The 17355-nt window shown below is 45.4% G+C and overlaps 1 protein-coding gene across 1 annotated transcript in view; it reads right to left on the reverse strand.

Moving 5' to 3' along the window:
• Positions 1 to 8884, reverse strand: part of Eip74EF (Ecdysone-induced protein E74) — a 41056-nt gene extending 32172 nt beyond the window's left edge. The window contains exons 1-3 of the mRNA XM_033382417.1: positions 8452 to 8884; positions 7595 to 7897; positions 6853 to 7324 (exon numbers count right to left, since the gene is read on the reverse strand). Coding sequence (XP_033238308.1) covers positions 6853 to 7324; positions 7595 to 7897; positions 8452 to 8538 — 862 coding nt within the window. The 5' untranslated portion in view covers positions 8539 to 8884. The remainder of the gene's footprint in view (positions 1 to 6852; positions 7325 to 7594; positions 7898 to 8451) is intronic.
• Positions 8885 to 17355: the final 8471 nt, after the last annotated feature.

The raw sequence follows: 17355 nt of genomic DNA on the forward strand, positions 1-17355 counted from the left end.
AACACGTTGATCAATCCTCCCTAGGGGATGGCACGGGCAGGGAGCAAAGAGAATGTTTGCCAAAGACGGAAAATGGAAAATGCAAACAAGAAGCGACATGTTTGGATGCCATATAATATAGCGCCAGAAGCAGAGGCAGAGGCAGCGGCAGAAGCAGAGCAACAGCAGCAGCAGCAGATTTTGCTTTTTTTTCTACATTTCATTTGGAAAGAGATGATGGGATGGGATGGGTTGGGTGTGGGGTGGGGTGGGGTGGTGTGCAGGGCACGCAAGCATTGCAAAAGGGGAGCAGAGCAGAGCAAAGCAAAGCAGAGCAAAGCAAAGCAAAGCAGAGCAGAGCTTTCTCATACTCTCACAAAGCGCACACTTTTTGCTTTTATATCACTCTCCCTCTCTCTTTCTCTCACTCGCTCTCTCTCCTCTACATCTGTGTGAGTGTGTTTGTATGTACGTTCGGGTGCAGCGAACTAATTCAAGGCTGCATACCACACACGCTACGTTGGCGACTGCGACGGCTACGCGGTTGCGGGGGCTACTGTGACGGGGAAGCAAAAGCAAAAATAAAGCTATCACTGTGTTTGTTGCTTGCCTCTCTCTCTCTCTCCCTCTCCCTCTCATGAACACTCTCTATCTTTCTGCTGCGCTCTCAGCTCAAGCGCTGCGCTCTCTGTCTGTGTATGTTGTTCCCGTCTGCATTCGTGTGTGTTCGTGTGTGTGTCTGTGTGCAAGACAAGTTCAGCGCTAAACATTCAAAGCCATGTCGGGTAGTTAGGTGGTTCCGCGCGGGGCTGGGCTTCAAGAGGGGGGGGGGACGGATCGCACCACAGACTGCGACTGAGAATTTTGTAAGGTTGTATCATCATCGTCGTCGGCCGTCGTCTCTGCTGCTGTCGACGTTGCCTTTTGTTTTCATTTCTGTCTTTATAACGAGATGCGACCGCGACTGCGACTGCGACGGCGGCTACGACAGCGACGTCGGCACACGCTCTAATGCAATCCAATCCAAAGGCAAATAGCGAACATCGAACAAACTGGAACTAAAACTGAAACTGGAACTGAAACCGAGCTTCGTTCAGGGCCGGATCCGTTCGCAAGGGCCCCATGCTAAGGGGGAGGGCCCTGCGCCCAGCATTGACTTCAAGTGTGGCCCCCCGGTAAGCCTGCAACTTCCTCAATCCGCTCCTGGCAAAACGCATCTGCAGTAACAATTGCTCTTCGTCCACTCAGCTTTTAGTTTCTGTTCATTTGTGGGTGATGGGGTGGGGAATGTAGAAAAGTGGAAGAGAAAGTGAGAGGATATAGCGAGAATAGGTAGGTGTAGGGGGAGGGGCTTCAAGAGGAAGCTGTCTCGCATTTCATGTTAATTTCCCGATGGAGAGACAGAGAGAGAGAGAGAGAATTCACTTCTCCTATACCCCCCGCCATTCCCCTTCCCCTTCCCAATATCCTATTTCATGATTGTTTTTCACTACTCTCCATCTCTCTCCATCTCTCTCTATTCCTCTTTCCCTGTATCTTTTCTTTACATTTCCATTGCCGCCGTTGAGGTGAAGGTGAAAAGTTTTGAACAAAAGTTTTCTTTTTCCTCTTCCCTATCTACCGAGTACTATTCCCCGAAGAGCAGACAATGGGGGCTCGGATGGAGGATGGAGGATGGGGATGGGGATGCATGCCCGAACTGGTTCAGAGTTTTCATACGTAGTTGTTGCTGCTCTCGTGTTAATGGGTTACAGTGCAATTGGGACAGCGAGAGAGAGAGAGCAAAGGCAAGGGGAAGGGTGTGATAGAGGGGGCAAGTGGAATGTGGGAGGGGAGACGGGCTGTGTGCATATTGAATCAGATTAATATGTAATGAGAGCGATGATGAGGTTCGACTATCCAGCGAAAGGAAGGGGCAGGAAGCTTATAGTAGGACTCGAGTCGTGCACAAGGCCTTTCCTTTCCTTTACAGAGGAGCTTTGAGTCCTTAAGTAGGCCAATTTGTAGCCAAGATCTTCGTGGAAAGTTTTGAAGTAGCGGTTTTCTTAGGGAATTCGTTTCTCACTATCGAGAATAATCGATTTTAATGAACCAAGCCATATTTCTCTACCCCTATGAATCCGAAATAGTCTTAGGGGAATATGATCATGATCCTTGACGCATCTAGAGATGTTTCAGAGCCCTGCCTATGCCAGCAAAACCCACAGTTACCTGCCTCCGAGTCCTGTGACTAGATACGGATTAATCAAAGCTCCTTGACCCATTTCTAACCAATTAAGATCTCTCAATGACCCCGCCCCCATACCGAAGAAAAAAACTCATTAACCATTTAAATCTGCAAGTCGAATACTTCAAATCGCTCAAAAACCTGACAACTGGACCATTAATCAATCTCCGGCTGGACAAAATGGCGCACCGCACAAAATGACTTCATTTCACACAAGCCAGGGGCACGGGGCACGGGGCACGGGGCAGGGGCACGGGGCATGGGCAGGGGCATGGGGTAGGAGCCGCAGCACAAAAGAACACGAAGCCGTCGTAATGCTACTGCTACTGGCTGGCTGGCTGCCTGTTTTATAACGAGGCTAAGGCGAGGCTCCTGCCAAAAAAACGAGAACACAAAACACACAGCAACTAAAACGATATCCGTTAAAACTTGAACTCGGCGGTCAACCTGCAATGCGAATGCGTACAGCAACAACAAGCCAACAAATTTAGATAAGTCGCAAAACAAATACAATACGAGAGTGTAAAATACAAAAAATCAAACAAAAAATGCAACAAAAATCGCATCAAACTAGTGACAAGCGCATCGACCGCGCAATACCCTGGTATTATAGAATATTATATGAAGCTGGAGGTGGAGGTGGAAAACTTCCTTAAGTTAAGTTCGGAATACCCGATTTCGAATCATCATAATTTGAAGATTTGTCAATTCTTGGTATTCATTTCAGCCGTTCTGCTCTTCTCTTCTTGTTACCTTTTGATTACAGGGTATTCAGAGCCAGAGGGAGGGAGCGAGAGAGAGAGAGAGAGAGAGAGAAAAAAAGCAACCGAGAAGCAACAAAAAAGTAACAACAAATGCCAAAGCAATCAACAAAATTGCAAAGTGCATTTTGCACTGCCAACGTTTGCCACTCGGGCACTCTCAGCGAGGAAGGTGGGCGGGGGGCTTAGGTGGGGGGAGGGAGGAGCGCTGGTGGGTATTTTGTTGCTGGTGACAGTGACGTGCACTCGGCCCGGTTCGGGTACGGTTCGGTTCAGTTCGTTTGCTGGCTGGCAATGGACAAATGAACGCCCCTGACATCGTTAGTTGTTGTTGTTTTTGTTGTTGTTGTTGCAAATGTTGTTAAAATTGTTGTAAGTGTGCTTTTTTTTTTGTAGATGTTGTTGCAGTGCAACTGCAGCAATTGTTGTCGTCGCTGTCGTTGTAATTGTTGTTAGACAACGTAGTGGCGGTGGCCCGCGGGGGCACGCGGAAAATCCTGATTTGGTTATAACAACGCACATTTTGAAAAGCGAAAAACGAGCAACAAATTCAGAAACAACAACAACGCTACACCGAAAGAAAAAAACACAAGCTTCAAATATTGATTAACCAATATACAAATATATATTTTTGAAAGGGTGCTTGGGCTGTAAGGATTACCAGGAGATCCACAAGGGATGAGTAGTTGTGGGTACCACACCATTTAGAACCATTTTGGGAGCCTTTTTGGTGTTTTTTTTCCAGTGCACGGCACAACATGAATCTGAAATTCAAATTGGCAATCCAAATCCAAATCTAAAGCCAAGAAATGCGTGCACCGAGTGCCAGCTACAGCCCTGAGCCATGGCTAAAACGATACGATATAGTCACTCGGTAGAATGGAAAATGTCAGTGGATATAATCAAATAAATAATCTGGCTAAGTGCCGACGAGGGCTGCACAGAGAACAGTGATGGGAAAATATGTCTTCAAGATGGAAAGTCGGAGACCAAACGGAATCGAACGGAGAAATTGCAGAGCGGACAACAATTTTTCTGGGCGGAAAAAGGAATTCAAACCAAAATTACATTAGGCCGCGAATAGGCCTTTGAATCAGAAGTACATTCCAGGACATTCCCCATCAAACGAATCATCCAATCGTTCAATCGAGTATTGGGGACAGAAGCAGACCATCAAAGTGATTGGCTTTGGCGTCTCCCCACTCAATTATCGACTTGTGCAGCCCTGGAGTGAGCGGTCTAACGCAGAAACTAACGCACTTTTCATTTTTCAAAAACTGCTCGGCCTGCTCGTGTGGAACCCCTTGACATTAATACGCGAGTCGCGGAGTCTGACTCCAAGAGAAGCCCAAGAGCTGGCCCCCCGTCCCCTCGCCCCAAGGGGTTGGCTGGTGCTGGGGCTGGGGCTGGGGCTGGGGTTCCGCTGTGGCCGCCGCAAAAGAACCTTGGACTGACGCTGAACTCGCACACAAAAGTGAACAATCTTTGCTGCCTCCATTCTCAGTCGTCTCCCGTCTCCGTCTCAGCCCCAGTCGCAGTGGCAGTCGCAGTCGCAGCGTTGACGACCGCTCGCAATGTCAACGGCTTGCCGGAGAGACCGGAGGGGGAGATCCGGGGAGCAGCATTTCAATGATTGCCTTGCCGCCCGAGACTGTGTCCGAGTCCGAGTGCTGGCTGTCGAGTTTCGAGTGTATCCTTGAAAACGAGAGTTCAATGCTTGGGCCGAGGGGCGCTTGAACCCAGTAGCAAGGACCAAAACGAAAAAACGGGACCTCCAGACCCAGACACAGCACCAAATCCCAACCCCACTCCCAGGGAGAGGGCTTTTTGGGCGTATAGAAGGACCCTATGATTGTGCCTCGCTTACGGCCTGAACTTCGACGAAATTGTTCAAGTTCAAGGTTGCCGGAAAGCCAGCCAGAGCCCCCAAAACGAGTCCAGACACCACCCCTCCCCAGTTTCGGGTCTTTGTCTGCCGCACGAACACACACACACACACACTCACAGACATCTGAACACAGGCAGAGAAAAATGGCCGACTGAAGAAGTGTGGGCAGCCATTTTGTCTGTGCCCAAAACACCAATACCACAGCAAGTGGGATGTGGGGAGAGGGGTGGGGGTGCCAGACGGCAGTTTAAATATATATATTCCAAACATTTCCTACGCACAAAACACATTTACAGCCCACTCACCCCCCACACACAGAAGGGGAGTAGGGAGGAGTGGGCGAGGGCGAGGGCGAGGCAAATATCCTTTTGACCTTGAGCGCACAATTTCCACACGCAAAATTTATTGACCCGACGCAGGCGAACGAGTGGGAGAGAGAGAGAGTGGTAGAGATTGGTAGAGAGAGAGCGGGAGGATTCGTCTGACTTGGCTTCGCCGCCGCGCCGCCGAAGGAAACTTGGAGAAAACAAAATGGAAAAAAGCATTGAAAGAAAACCCAAAATGTCCCGCCCCTCGGCCGAGTACTCCTCCCTGAGCTCTGTCTGGCTCTGACTGTGGCTCGAGAAAAGGAAGTAGGTGCCAGGACACGAAGGACGCGGGAGCGGGCAGGCGTAGAGGCGTCAGTGGTGTCTGTGTCTGTGTCTATGTCTCTGTGGGTGGTTGCGGTATGGTATGCGTATGTGTTTGTGGCATTCAGACGGTTCCCAGAACCGGGGAACAGATCCAGTCGCCGTCTGCCTTTCGTGTCAATAGACGTTTATTTGTCTGCCACCCGGCCACCCGGCCACCCGGCCACACCCTTTCCCCTAAAAGCCCCTTTCCACCAGAAACCCCTACGTGTGGGTGGTGCACCTTCCTCCGATTTAGGCAGAATGACGAGACAACAACCCGAGCGTCCGTCGACATTTGTATTTTTGTCTGCGACTGTGACTGTGACTGGTGTCTGGGGCGGTGACTCTTGGCCAAACAGCAAGTGGCTGAGAGGTGCGGACGGGAAGGGACGGGCCTGGACGCGACTGTGGTTGTGGTGTGACTGGATTGGCGTTGGCCCTTTATAGGGAGGACATCCTGTCGGGATTTAATAAACAAGTTACTGGCCTTTTTATTTATTCCTGCCAGTTGTTGCCAGACCAGACAGTGTTTGTTCCCTTTTTTTTTTGGTGGCGGTACAACCAAAGGATGGAAGATTTTCCCAGTGGATGCTGCTTACCCCACACATAATGTAATTAGCAAAACTAGTTACGTTTTAATTTCTAAATTGTGAGTGTCTAGAATTATAAATGAAAGGACAATTTTCAGTTGCAATTGTTTTTGTTGTTGTTGTTATGCGAATTTGAATATTTGGAAGTTTTGCAATGCGCGTCTTTGGCGCCATCTGTACAAATGCTTTTTCAGATTTTTTTGTGGGACGAAAAGCTCTTTTAAATGGCATTCCACACTTACGATCAATTCAATCCACAAGTCCCATTGGACTATAAGCTTTGGATTGAAAGCTTTGGGTTGGTACAAATTAACTACATTCCAGCTACATGACATCGCTCGGTGGCGGCATCCAACGACCGTCAGATAAACCAGAAGTTCTACATTCATTTTACGTGAAATATACATACACCAATTTAACAGCCGTTAGTTCCCAATACCAACACACACCGATTTGGGGCGCCACTGAGCTAGCTCAAATTTCATGTAGATACACACTTATTACATGTAAAATAAGCAATGTAAATACACTTGCGTGTTGTACAACACTATTGTTTTAAATAGTTTGGCGCCACGCTGCGCTTAAACGTTAAGCCAAAAACTTCTGGTTCAAATCTTAGAGATATGAAGATTGAGTGGGAGATAGATATTTTAGGTAGACAACAGATATTGAAAAGACACTCCAAATTCTAACTATCACTCTTTATATAGTAAAGTAAAGATATCTCTTGACTTACCGCCCATTTTATCCAGCCGCTTCTCGATGTTCAGGCACTTGGACATGAGCTTCTCCACGAGCAGGGGATTCGCTGCGGCGCTGGTCACGAAGCGGGGCTCCTCCGCATGAGGCTGGCCGCCCATCAAGGCGTACTCCAGCTTGGTGGAGCAGTCACCGCCACCCACTGCGCCGCCTCCTCCTCCATTGCTATTGTTGTTGATCAGATCGCCGCAGAGAGCGGCTGCAGCAGCTGCCACTGCCGCCGCCGCCGCCGAGTTGGAGGAGCCGAAGGCCAGAAGCGCCTGCTGGCCATTGGCGTCGCCACCATCGCCCAGACTGGCGGCCACCGAGTCGACCAGGCCCTGGGCGCTCAGTTGGGCGTTCTCTTTGGCTAGCAAATCGTCGCCGGCCACCACGGCGGCGGCGACGCTGGCAAAGTCATCGTCGTCCACCACATCGGCGGCAGTGATGACGTTGTTGTTGTTCTCCTCCTAGAAAATACACAAAAGGGGGGGAGGGAGGGAGGGAGTGGGTTGTGGGGGGGTGTGGTCAGAGAGGGAGGGAGAGAGGGAGAGAGAGAGAGAAGAGCGGAAGAAAGGAAAAGAAATATATGATGAAAAATCCATTTAAACAAAAAGTAAAATCGAATCACCAATGGATCGATCCGATATATATATGTATATAGCAGTATGCATGATTGAGAATGTGTGGAATAGATATAGTTTTGGAAAACTTCTCTGATCTGTTCTTGGCGGATGTACATTTTCGACTTTCACCTCAACGGTGGCCAAATCGGACAGCAGGCTCTCGATCTCAAAGTTGCTCTCGGAGAAGCTGCGGAAGAGCTCGTCGGAGGAGTCGCTGCCGCATAGCGGCTCCACCACCACATTGACGCTGCGTGCCGCCGATCCATTCAGTTCCCCGCCAACTCCACATCCAACTCCGATATTCGTAGAGCCTCCGATTCCGCCGATTCCTACGCCCTGTTGCTGTTGATTGTTGGGATTGCCAGCCGATTGGATTGTGGGATTGATGCCTTCCGTTCCATTCACCGCTGAATCATCCTGGAAGTGAGAGCATTTGGTGGCATTTTGAGAGAACGATTTCATAGGAAGTGTTTTTGGAATACAGGGAGTGGGAGTGGGAGTGGGGATGGGGTTTAAGCAAAGCATTCTCCAAAGTGGATGGACTCCCAGAGATCGATATGTTTCTTCGGAGCTTCTGTGGTGATGGTCGAACAATGATTGTTGAATTTATTCATGGAAGCATGGAATGTTGCAAATAGGACTTTTCTGGGACTTTTGTTGAGATTATTGGCGATTGGTTGTTGAAGATGTAGCTGCTGTAGATGCTGAATAGAGCTTGTGGGAATTGATGAATATTAGATGAATAGGGATTCCGGATTGTGGAAATTGTTGAATATACATAGTTTGAAGTTGTTGATTAGTTGTTGAATAATTGGTGGATAATTCTTTCTCGAAATTGTTGAAAATATCGATGAAGTATTGTTGAATGTTTCATGAAGCTGTTGATTGGCTGAATTTAGTGTTACATCGCCCCCGATCAGGGATCTTTTAGGGTTGACTCCCCACGGGAGGGAATCTCGACATGTACTCACGGCTATGCATGTTGCCAGATCTAAGCCACCGACAAGACGACCATCGTTATCCGGACACCAGAGCAGTGCATCGTCGATAAAGGGCATCGCTGATAGGGCAAAGCCTGCACTGCAAATGCTGTTCACTGCCAGCGTGTAGCCGTTTCCTGAATACCCTTGCCAGTCGCGAAAATTCTGCTCAATCTTGACGGCACCCAGGTCCAGGGTCTCCTCGTGGCTTGCCTTGAAAATGTTTCCTCCTTTTGTTGGCTTCGCTCTGGAAGCCTTCTTTTCTTTGATAATTTTATAAATATATAATTGATTCTTCACAATAAACCTCCTCCCGTTTCTATCACACTTTTTCAAAAAACGCTTTTCTCTCTGTCTCTTCAAAAAAGATTTTTCATAAGATTTTTTCTGTTTTTGGAAATTTCGTTGTAGGCACTTTTTATAAGACGGTTTTGGTTTTTGGTTTTTACAAAAAAAATTTGTATAAAATTTTGCTTAGATTTTTAGTCTTAGTTCATGTGATTTTTTGTTGTATTTTTTGGACGCAAGAACGCAATTTACAAATTGGTGAAATATTCTTTCTCCCCTTTCCGTTTACTAGGCGTATACTTGATTTTTGATTTTGTTGAAATTTTTCTGTAAAAGTTTTTGATTTGTTTTTTGGTTGCACACAAAAGTGTAAAAACGTTTAAAGAGTTCTTTTTTCAGTGTGTATAAATATAGTTTTGTTTGATTTTAATAATATTTTGGCTTTATTTTCGGAGTCTGGAAAGAAAAGGAAAATGGGAAATAAATAAATGATAATTGATTTGTTATGGAAAATAAGTATAAATAGTCGCATCGCCATCCCCAACCTGCCCTACAACTTCCCCTTTCTGTCGCGTCAAGACTAGCCATTGGAATTGAAAGTCAATCTGCAATTGAAACATTTTAATTTCAAATTGCATTTGCATTTGAATTTCTTTTGGGGGAATTCCAGCCCAGCCCAGCCCGGCCCAACCCAACCCCACAGCAGCCCATCAGCAGCCCATGGGCCATCGAAATTTGCATCTGCAACAATGCCGCATCATCGTGCATCCATTAAAATATATCTATGCACAATACTATAGCTATACGAGTGTATGCATATGTACGAGTAGGTACGAAAGACCGCCGAAAGACAAGAAGAGGCTGAAAAATATAGAAAGTCGTCTTGTTGCATTGTTTCAATTTTTGTAGTGGCTGCGGCTTCCGGTTATAACTAATTTTCTTTTGAATCAAAGCTGTGCTCTGCTCCCTCCCCGGCCCCTGTTCGGTTTTTGTTTGTGTTTAAAGTTCAATAACATTAGAAATTGCGAATTACAACATAAAAGCAAGAGCGGAAAGAAAACTCTGCAACGACTGCAACACCAACACGACAGCTGCATCCCGAACGGGGGGTGTGGGGGGACGGCAAGAAAACGCTCAACAAAGACGTACCACGCAAAAAATGTTGTGGTAAAACTTTAACTGAAAAAAAAAGCTGAAAAACAGAAAAAAAACCAAAATAGAAACAAAACAAAAATACAAACAAAAAATCAAGCAGAAGCAAAGCTGGAAAAATGCTTTTTACATAACATGTTACTGAACCGCTTGCACACACCAACACCAACACCAAAACACCAATAGCTACACCAACAAATACACCAATACCAACACCAACTAGTTTTGCACTCGCCAAATTCATTACAAGTGAAAGTCCAACAACAACAACAACAACTGCAGCAACAGTGCAACAGCAACCAGCAGCAACCAACAACAACAACAACAACAGCAACAACAGCAACATTCAACAACAACTTGCATTCACAGCGCAAAAAGTTCGTTAACATTGAACTACACTACGAAGCAAACGAGGCGTAATACGAAAGAGAAAAATGTGCATACACTGGAAGACAAAAGAAGTAAGTGTCGATTGACATCGATTGGAAATATCATACATACATATATTCCTAGTCATTTGGATGATGGCCTCTACCAAGAAAGTCAGTATTACAAATATGAAACGTAATAAATAATTACTGAATAATCCAATTTTAAGCAGCAGAAAGAAAGTGGTGATATTTATTACAGGATTTAGAATTATTATATCCATACAAAATTATATGGAAATTTGTTTTATTTATTTAATTTATTGAAGTGTTTTGAGTTTTGAGTGCTGGAATTTTCTGTGTATTGTTTTTTTTCAGTGTAATGAAAAATTACAGCAGAAAACTTGAAAGCGCAATGGCAACAACAACATTTGCAGGCAAGCGTTAGCTGAAAAAAAATATTGAAAGATGTAGAGGAAAGAGAGGAGAAGAAAGACACAAAGAGGAGAGCCAGAGCGAGGAAGAGTTCGCTTCGACAGTCCACAGAGCAACATTAGGAATTAGGAACAGAATTAGAGGATGTTGCGCTAGCAAAAACAGGAAGAACATCAGCAGCAAGGGCAGCAATACGAAGAAACATCTTTAGAGTGGATCGCAGTTCAACAATAGAAACATCACAGATGGAACAACAATATCATCAATGGCAGAACACGAACAAAACACGAGCCAAACATGAAGCACAAAAGCATGAAGTTTCCTAACAGCAATATAGAAGAGGGAAGGGAGGGCAACAGCATAGACATTAGAAACTGCAGCAGCACCAGAAGCAACGCAAGGAGTAAGAGAATTACTACGAACAACAACAACAACAACAGCAGCAGAAGAGAATTTTATTACTTTCAACAGCAACATCATAAGACAGATCCAATGCTCCGACTTATAGACTCCCTGCATCGGCCCTGCATCGGTGGTAAGGGTGTGGTGTGGTGTGGTGTGCGGGGAAGATGGGAAGAACAAAGTCAAAGCATAATCAAAATACCCTCTGGGAAGGGTATACTGTCAGACGACACGACCAATAGAGACTACGACTGGAAAATCCGAGTACATTGAACAGCAGAGCACCAGCACCAGTCCGAGAGCAACAACTTCAAGCACAGACATTACAGCATTGCGCTGCCTGGCACCCGCGTCATCCACAGCAACAACATCAACATCAACATCTCTTCTTCTCTCTCTCTCTCTATCTCCCTGTCTTTCCATCTCTCTCCTTCTCTAGTGATTTTCTTTTGGTTTTTCCATGGCATGCACAGCCATCGTTCAAGTTGCTGTTGCTGCTGCTGCTGTTATGATGCGCATGCGCGGCGGAAAACTCGTTTTTCATTATTCAATACAAGCAGCAGCTGCCCTGCCTGCCCCTGCCCCTGCCCCTGCCACAAGCCCCATGCCCATGCCCATGCCACTGCCACTGCCGCTGCTGTTGCAACTATTTCACTTTCCAGCCACAAACTGCAAGTTCAAGCGAAAGAAAGAAAACTTGAAAGAGAAAAAAACGAGCGAGAAAGGAAAAGCAAATGGAAAACCCGCAGCTTCTGCTGCTGCGCGGCATCTGTGGCGCCAAGTTTTGCCATTTGTTGCCGCCTCGCGCCCTCCTCGGATCTGCGAACGCTGCAGGCGGAATTATAATTAGACATTTGGCCGCTCAACATTTATGCAAAATATTGGTTGCCCCGTTCCGCCCGTTGTTCATTCCCCTTCCCTCCCCTCCTCTTTCACATTTCTCCAGGGCTGCTGCCGTTGCTGCTGCTTCCACTAATCACAGAGCCACAGTGCGTATACGCAATCTCTGATTAACTCGGCAATTTCCAGCCTCAGCCACAGCCCCTGACGACATGTGTAGTTAGTCGAGAATCTAGAGAGCGGAGTGGAGCGGAGTGGAGCGGAGCCCACTTCCTGGTTTCTTTCCCCCGTTCGAGCGAGAGTGGCTAGCAATGAGAATTGTCGATTCTCGATTCTCGATTCTCGATTTGGGTGCGGTCTTTCGATCGGGGAGTGCGGCATTCGCTATATATTGCAGTAGAGCGTGTGTTCCAGAGTGCGGCAGTGTGTGGGGGGTTCGTTTTCTGTGCGAAAGTTGACAATTTTTTCCGTGGAGAGTGGCTGACCTTATGAGCTTATGGAATGTTTTGGGCACACCAATCAGGCTTAGATTTATTGAGAGCTCTATTGATTCTATGCTTCTCTACTTCCTCCCCAAAAGAAACCCACATCAAACGGATAAAACTGTATTTATGAAATGGCTGAGGAAATTTATTTTGCGGATTTTCCATTTCTTGTTTTTGTTTTTGTTTTTTTTATGAATTTCTTTACTTACCTTTCGCTTTTATTGTTTCTGGTGTTTCTGGTGTTTCTGGTGTTTGTCCTCCCGCGAACCTCTCAGATTCCTTGTAAATCTGTGAATATATATATTTTTTGTTGATTGTTGCACGTTTTGGCCGCTCAAATCGTTGCTGAATGTTGCTGCTTCTCCTCTTAGATCTGGTGTGTATATATTTGTTTATAACTATTATATATAAACTTTAATTTTGATTGTTTTTGTTTGCTTTTGTGTATATTTCGTTTGTATATTGAACTAAGTTTGGATTCGATTAATGTTGATATTATCATCCATAAGGCAGTGTAAAGTTATCAAAAGGCCGATGTTCACCGATTCGTTGGGTTGCACACCCACCGCGGTGGTGTTGCCACTTGTTGCAGTTGCACCTGCAGCAGATGTTGGTATTGTATTTGCTTGGCAGCGCACTCGGGCGCATTTTAGTTTGTCTTCCGATCGATTTCGTTGTGTTATGGGTCACAGATACGCGAAGAACTTGATGATTGATTGGTTGGGATTGATTGTTGTTGTTGTTGTTGCTGTTGCTGTTGGTGGTGGGGGTGGTGTTGGTGGTGGGGAAGCCAGAGCAGGAGCAGGAGCTGTCTCTCGGCAGGGACTCGATTCGATCGATTTTATCTTACAGCGTATGCGATAGATGTACAGAGTTTTAGTGGCATTGGCATTGGCATTGGCGTTGCCCAAATTTGCATCAGTTCCCAGTTTGCTGCTTGGGGCACGCATTTATGGGGCTGGCAGCTCCGCTGGGGCATTGGAGGGTTTGGGGGTGCGGATTCCTCCTCTCTCTCTCCCTCTCTCTCCCTCGCTCTCGCTCTCTCTGTTGCGTCTATGTCGGCTTGCTGTGCGGCCTCTGCAAGTAGAATCGCAGACACGAAAGAAATAGAGAAACCAATCAATAAATATGAAATAGCCATTAATTTGCTGCATAAGTTTGAATTGTTTAAAAAAGATTCGAGTGACACTGACGGGAACCGGTTGACGCTTGACCGCACCGCAGCAGCAGCAGCAGCAGCCACTGGCAAAGATTCGACACGACACGACACGATTCGATCTGCTGATGGCCAACGGACGGATGGTGCTGTTCCCGTTAACATTTTGTGGTGCAGATCATAAATTCTCTGCCAAAATGTTTATTGGCCAACAAATTATTGGCTATCTGGCCGACAGTACACTATGCGATGGCCAAGGGTAGTGTGGGCAGTCTTGAAAGGGTTTCTTTGATCGAATCCAAGCTTGGCACTTCGGAGTTTTTATGCGAATTTTACAATGAAGTCCTTCATTGAGGCTACATCGATGATCCCTTTTTTTAATCTGCTTTCCAGAACAGCCCCAGAGGCATACCCCCGAATGCCTCCCGAATCTGCATAGAATTTGAGCTAAATTTCGACAAAATACAACAAAACAAAAGCAACAACAGCACATTGAGAGAACAAAGCTTTTGATGCCTGCAAATCATGGAAGAGGAAAGCTTTTTGCTATGCAAAATGCGTTAGAAAGAGAGAGAGAGTGACGGCGAGAGAGAGCAAAACTATCAAAGTGGGGGGCAAAACGGCAGGTGGGAAGACAGACAGACAGAGAGAGAGACGGAGACAGAGAGAAGCCAAGTGCGCCGGCCTCTTTGACTTTTTGCTCTCTCTCTCTCTCGCTCTCATTTACTGCGTAAATATGATTGTTGTTGTTGTTGCTGATAGCCGACTGAATAAGTGAGCATTTGTGTGTGTGTGTGTGTGTGTGGTGACCTTCTCACACTGTCATGGCTAACTAACGTATAAAAATTGTAGAAAAAATAAAAGCTTTCGGTTTTATAATTTGTATGCAGCTCCCAATGCGTGTCGATGTCGGTGTCTATTTCTATATCTATGTATTCCTGTGTGTGTGTGTGTGTGTGTGTGTGAAGAACATAACCGAGTCGTGCTTAAATCCCAACAACAACAACAACAACAACAATATGATATTTCATTGAACAAAATATTATTAACGTTCCCCAAGCTCAAGATCGTTAGTTTGTTTTTTTCTTTTTTGTTGGTGTGTTGTTGTTGTTGTTGTTTTCGTCGTGGATAAAGTTAATAATTTTATTTGGTTTTGTTCGCTATAAAAGTCACAGCACAAAAGTCAAGTCGAGTCATTTTTAGCGTTTTTATCTTTTATTTATTTATTCATTTAGAGAGACACTTCCGATTTGGACGCAGAAAAAGCTTTAAATTGCAATCAACATAAAAATGAACTTCTTTAAAAAATCAAAGTGGATTTCTGGGCCAAGTTTTTCAAGGTCAAGCCACGAAATTAATGGAGAATTTTCCAAAATTAAGTCAGGAAACTCCGTTGAAGTAAAATTCTTGAACAATTCCCTTAGATCCCTTTCATGATTTCTCCTTGATTCTGAAGCTACAACAAACGTTTAAGAAGCGCATTAAACTTAGTCACAATTTAGCAAGTCGGCAAATTTTAACCTTAGTTTTTTTGTTTTTGTTTTCTTTCTGTTGTAACCACAAAATGAAAAAAAGCTTAGTAACCTTCTTCTTCTCTGCTTCTTCTTCTTCTTCTGTTTCTGTTTCTGCTTTTGCTTCTTCTTTCCTCCGTTGTTTCTGTTTTTGTTGCTGTTGCGTGTTGCTGTGTTTCCGATTCAAGTTTAAGGTCAGCAGAGCTTTAGCTTTCGGGGTCTAGACAGTCGCTAATGCCGCACTAATGTCTGTGGGGTGTAGGGTATATTGTTGTTGGCTTTACAGGTAGCTGTATCACTCCCCTCCGCCTCTCCGCCCCTCCTCCTGCTCACCCTCTGACCAAGGGCGTAGCGAATATTGTTGTAATTGTGTATGCGTCTCGTCTCGTCTCTCTCGTCTCTCCCCCTCTCTCTCATCATGCCTGTGTTTCCATCTCTTTCTATGCTGTACGTGAAAATGAACGTATTTATTTATATACATATTTAAAAGATACATTTGTTATGCTTTATTTCTGTTTTCTATGCAATTGGCATAATTTCAGTTAACGTCTGGCCGCTGTCTGGCTGTCTGGCTGTCTAGGCTCCATTTTCAACGGTCCACGTATGTGGAAAGAAGTCGTTTAATAGGTTAAAAGATCTCTAAACTACATACGTATACATATACACCTCATTATCTGTGACTAATCGGAAAACACACTGAGCATTTGTCAGGGATGGGTGACAGGAGATAAATAAAACAAAGGGTATATGCACGTTGAAAGGGTAGAAAACAAAGGTGTATCAGAGGTAAAAGGTTTTTACTGAAAATTATATGAATGAGCGATCAAATTTATAAGGCAGAATCCACCTGTGTCCATGCCTTCCCACCATATTACCCATACGCCACGTAAGGCTTCCAAATATTCAATTTAAAGAAGTTTGTTAATTGATTGGGCATTGTGTTTTTTATGCTTGTGTGTTTTGGGGGGCTGGAAAATGCCCTTAAAAGCCATTACCAAATTATCATCATGTGGAACGCAGCATTGGAGAATCGCTGCGGCCACACGCGGCGTATGCGTATTATTTGTGTGTAACTTCTGTTTCGAGGCAGAGAACCATTGTTACGGCAGAGAACCAACCTCCCCGGCGAAGGTTAGCCCATGGGAAATCAATGACCTTGAGACACTATAATATAATCAATATTCAAATTCTTGGAAAAGCACACACACACACACACACAAATGAAATATAACATTTTGAAACATTTTAAGAATGCATTCTAATTAAACTAATGAAATTAAGATAAACATAAGCAGACGCCGACAGCAACGACAGCGGCAGCGGCAGCGACGAAAACATGTTGAATGGAAAAATTATTCTGTAGCTGCCATAAAAAGTGCGATCAAGAAATGGCAGACACACGAGACACATCCATTATGCATAATGGATAATGGATGGTGGATGGTGGATGGTGGATAGAGGAGATGGAAACAGTGGCTAGCGGATAGGCGATAGGGGATTAGGAAGGTGGGGCAGCAGAGGCAGCAGAGAGACCCCTGCCATAGCGAGATGTCGTCTGATCTGGCTGCCCCACTCACTGGGCCCCCATTGTTCTTGGCTAAACTGTAAATGCAGAGGAAAAACAAGGAGATGAAAGCTGGCTAGCGGATGAAACGACTCTGAAATTACCCTGTAAAGCATACAAAGCTGAGTATATTCCCTGTGAAGGATGTGCAGGTATGATTTTGAAATTTAATGCCAATTGAAGAGGTTAGAACGTCTGTAACAGTTCCTGATTCCCTCTCCTCCCGCGTATACCAGAGAGCATAGCCCCATTTCCCTGAAATTACAGGGTACAACAATAGCAGGGGGCGAAAATTGGTTGCACATCTTGCTGCGAAAATTGATGTGCCTCTACTAAGTACGTGGTGCCCCAGGCCCCCACTGCATGTGTGCGCTTCTGTGTGCCATGTGCGCTTGCTCGTGTGTGTGTGTGTGTGTGTGCTGGTGTGTATTAAATACGCAACCTTCAAAAAAGTCTAACAAAGCAAACTTGTTCAATAGTCATATGCGTATCAGGAAGTCAACATTTCAAGGATTGACTCATTGAAAAAGTCGAATGCGACGACGACGACGACGACAGCGACGGCAACAAAAACAAGTTAGACGCTCTCGCACGCACACACACAGGCGCGTACGTCTCACACACCCATGCAGAGGCAACATTAGACGAAAAACTTGTGCAAAAGCGCGCCCGGCAAAAATGCAATGCAAAACAA

The sequence above is a fragment of the Drosophila pseudoobscura genome, chromosome X (assembly GCF_009870125.1).
Source record: "Drosophila pseudoobscura strain MV-25-SWS-2005 chromosome X, UCI_Dpse_MV25, whole genome shotgun sequence".
Classification (NCBI taxonomy): Eukaryota; Metazoa; Arthropoda; class Insecta; order Diptera; family Drosophilidae; genus Drosophila; species Drosophila pseudoobscura.